The 3,548-nt window shown below is 43.5% G+C and overlaps 1 protein-coding gene across 1 annotated transcript; it reads left to right on the plus strand.

Annotated features, from left to right (window-relative positions):
- Nucleotides 1-628: 628 nt before the first annotated feature.
- Nucleotides 629-1,240, plus strand: LOC133306760 (uncharacterized). Its single transcript, XM_061507139.1, has one exon. It carries the CDS (start codon nucleotides 629-631, stop codon nucleotides 1,238-1,240), a length of 612 nt encoding a protein of 203 aa, XP_061363123.1.
- Nucleotides 1,241-3,548: the final 2,308 nt, after the last annotated feature.

A 3,548-nucleotide genomic window follows, 5' to 3' on the forward strand; every position in this document is an offset into this window, starting at 1 on the left:
ACCATTCCGACACGCGAATTTGACCGTGTCCGACACAGTCAAATGGCATTTTCGTAATTTTTTTTTTTTTTTGAAAAAAAAATTATTTTTTTTAAAAGTTAAAATATATTAATAAAGCTTCAACTTGATCATATCAATTTTATTTTTTTGTCTTTTTTCCCCTTAAGTAGATAAGAGATCATCTCAGCATCATTGTTATCAATTCTTATCACGCTCTTGTTGTATCTTCTTCTCTCTGATCTCTCTCTAATATGATTTGATCTCTCTATCTGATATTATATCTCTCTCTCATCCCAGTTCTTATTTTTTTGATTAAAGCTTCCATCTTTATAACGTATTGATGGGTATTATTAATTCAGTTTCATTTTTTTGTTCAATTATTAAATATTAAATAAAATATACATATTAAAAATATTATTTAATATTAAAACTTGTCCCAACGTGTCAAAATCTATAATTTTTTAGGATTGACGTGTCGGAGTGTCGTGTCGTGTCGTGTCACGTGTCGTATCGGTGCTACATAGACCACAAGTTTAAGAGGCCCGGGTACCCCCGAGGAAACAACAGCAGGGCTCCCAATTGCCCCAAATGTAGGAAGGCACATTTCGCAAAATGTTTGAGCGGATCGATGAAATGCTTCAAGTGCGGCCAAGATGGACACTTCATCAAAGATTGTCCACAATGGAGGGAACAACAGCCAGCAGCTGAGGCACCAAGAATTGGCAGAGTTTACACACTGGATCAACATGTGGTGGACCAGGCAGCCGAACTAGTTAAAGGTACGATCAATATATGTGGTGAAGAACTATCTATTTTATTTGACTCTGGTGCGACCAATTCCTTCATTGCCGACTATGTGGCAAATGCATTTAACTTAACTATGAGCCCAATGCAAGTCACCTCTGCGACGGGGGAAGTGACAACGTCTCACTTCATATGTAGAAGTAGAAATGTAGAATTCAGATACAAAGGAAAGAAGTACAACCAAGACTTCATAATTCTCCCCTTAGCCAAACTAAACCTAATATTGGGAATGGATTGGCTGGCCAAACAGCGCGTAGTAATTGACTGTAGCAGCCGAAGTATAATAGTCGACGGAGAAATGATGGTTACCCCACTCCCCAGTACTTCACCGGTCGAATCAAGAGATTGTACTTTCATGCAAGCTGGCCTCAATGCAATCCCCAATGCAAGTCACCTCTGCGACGGGGGAAGTGACAACGTCTCACTTTATATGTAGAAATGTAGAATTCAGATACAAAGGAAAGAAGTACAACCAAGACTTCATAATTCTCCCCTTAGCCAAACTAAACCTAATATTGGGAATGGACTGGCTGGCCAAACAGCGTGTAGTAATTGATTGTAGCAGCCGAAGTATAATAGTCGGCGGAGAAAGGATGGAGACCCCACTCCCCAGTACTTCACCGGTCGAATCAAGAGATTGTACTTTCATGCTAATAGCTGGCCTGGTAGGTGCAAGCGAGACGCCGCTGATGAACATTCCCGTGGTCAAAGAATTCGAGGATGTATTTCCTGACGACATTACCACCTTTCCCCTTGAAAGGGAAGTAGAGTTCTCTATTGAACTTATGCCCGGGACTGGGCCAATCTCAATTGCACCCTACCGCATGTCTCCCCTTGAACTAGTAGAATTGAAGAAGCAGCTAGAAGACTTGCTAGGGAAGAGTTTCATCTGACCCAGTGTGTCCCCATGGGGAGCACCAGTTCTATTTGTAAAGAAGAAGGACGGGTCAATGAGACTTTGCACGGACTATCGGCAACTCAACAAAGTGACTGTCAAGAACAGGTACCCCTTGCCCCGTATCGAGGACTTAATTGATCAACTAAGGGGTGCAAAGGTGTTTTCGTAGATCGACCTCCGGTCAGGATACCATCAGATCCGAATGAAGCCGGAAGACATCCCTAAGACAGCCTTCAGATCAAGATACGGACACTACGAGTACTTGGTCATCCCCTTCGGATTGACTAATGCCCCGACAGTATTCATGGGCTACATGAATCCGATCTTCCAACCTTACTTGGATCCATTCGTGGTCGTATTCATCGACGACATACTAATATACTCGAAGAGCAAAGAAGAGCATGCAGAACACTTGAGAATTGTGCTACAAGTATTGCGGGAGAAACAACTACATGTGAAACCATCGAAGTGCGAATTCTGGCTTCTAGAGATCCAATTTCTTGGACATGTAATCTCAGATAAAGGAGTAGCAGTGGACCCCAGTAAGATCGAAGCAGTAGTAGACTGGGAACGACCAAAGACTGTCACGAAGATAAGGAGCTTCCTTGGACTAGCAGGATATTATCGGAGATTCATTGAAGGGTTCTCGAAGAGGGTGTTGCCACTTACCCGATTGACAAGAAAGGAAGTCCCTTTCGTGTGGACCCAAGAATATGAAGCCTGTTACCAAGAGTTAAAAAGAATGCTGACAACAGCCCCAGTACTGACGCTGCCAGACCCAGAGGAACCATTCGAGGTATATTGTGATCCTTCCAAGATAGGCTTAGGATGTGTACTTATGCAACACGGCAGACCAGTAGCGTATGCATCCCGACAACTGAAGCCGCACGAGGAAAACTACCCCACACACGATCTAGAATTAGCTGCGATCGTGTTCTCCTTGAAGATATGGCGTCATCACTTGTACGGCGCAACTGTAACAGTGTACAGTGATCACAAGAGCCTCAACTATTTATTTGATCAAAAAGAGCTGAACATGAGACAACACCGTTGGATGGAGTTCATAAAGGACTACAACTTTGAATTGCAATACCATCCCGACAAGGCGAATGTAGTCGCAGATGCCTTGAGCAGAAAAACCAGAGGAGTTACGAGCATGATGATAGCCGAGCATCGACTGATAGAGGAATTCCAGAACTTGAACTTAGCAGTGTTAAATAGCGAATGCGAGGCTGAAATTGGGCGGTGCAGATCTTAGACGAGCTACTAGAAAGGATCAAACATGCTCAGCAAGCCATCGATTGCTTGAAGAGACTAAGGAACCAATCTGGTGTTAGCCTGAACCAGCAAGGCATAATTACTTTCCAAGGGAGGATAGTTGTCCCTATAAAACTCCTGAGGGAGGAAGTCATGGAGCTGGCGCATAATAGTCAATATTCAATACACCCAGGAGCTACCAAGATGTACGCAGACTTGAAGAAGAACTTTTGGTGGAAAGGAATGAAAAGAGACGTGGGAAGGTACGTGAGCAAATGCATGGTGTGCCAGAAAGTAAAGATTGAACATCAACGACCAGCAGGCACCCTACAGCCCTTTAGCATCCCGGAGTGGAAATGGCAGAGTATATCTATGGACTTCGTAACAGGTATACCCAGAACTCAAGCAGGCTACGATGCCATCTGGGTGGTGGTCGACAGACTGACCAAATCAGCACACTTCATATCAGTAAAAGGGGCTTACACGACAGAGAAGTTGGCTCAGATCTATGTGAAGGAAATTGTAAGGTTGCACGGCGTCCCTGAGAGAATAATCAGTGATCGAGATCCTAAGTTTACATCCCGATTTT

The sequence above is a fragment of the Gastrolobium bilobum genome, unplaced genomic scaffold (assembly GCF_033153095.1).
Source record: "Gastrolobium bilobum isolate Gb01-03AN ecotype WA unplaced genomic scaffold, APGP_CSIRO_Gbil_v1 utg15738, whole genome shotgun sequence".
NCBI lineage: Eukaryota > Viridiplantae > Streptophyta > Magnoliopsida > Fabales > Fabaceae > Gastrolobium > Gastrolobium bilobum.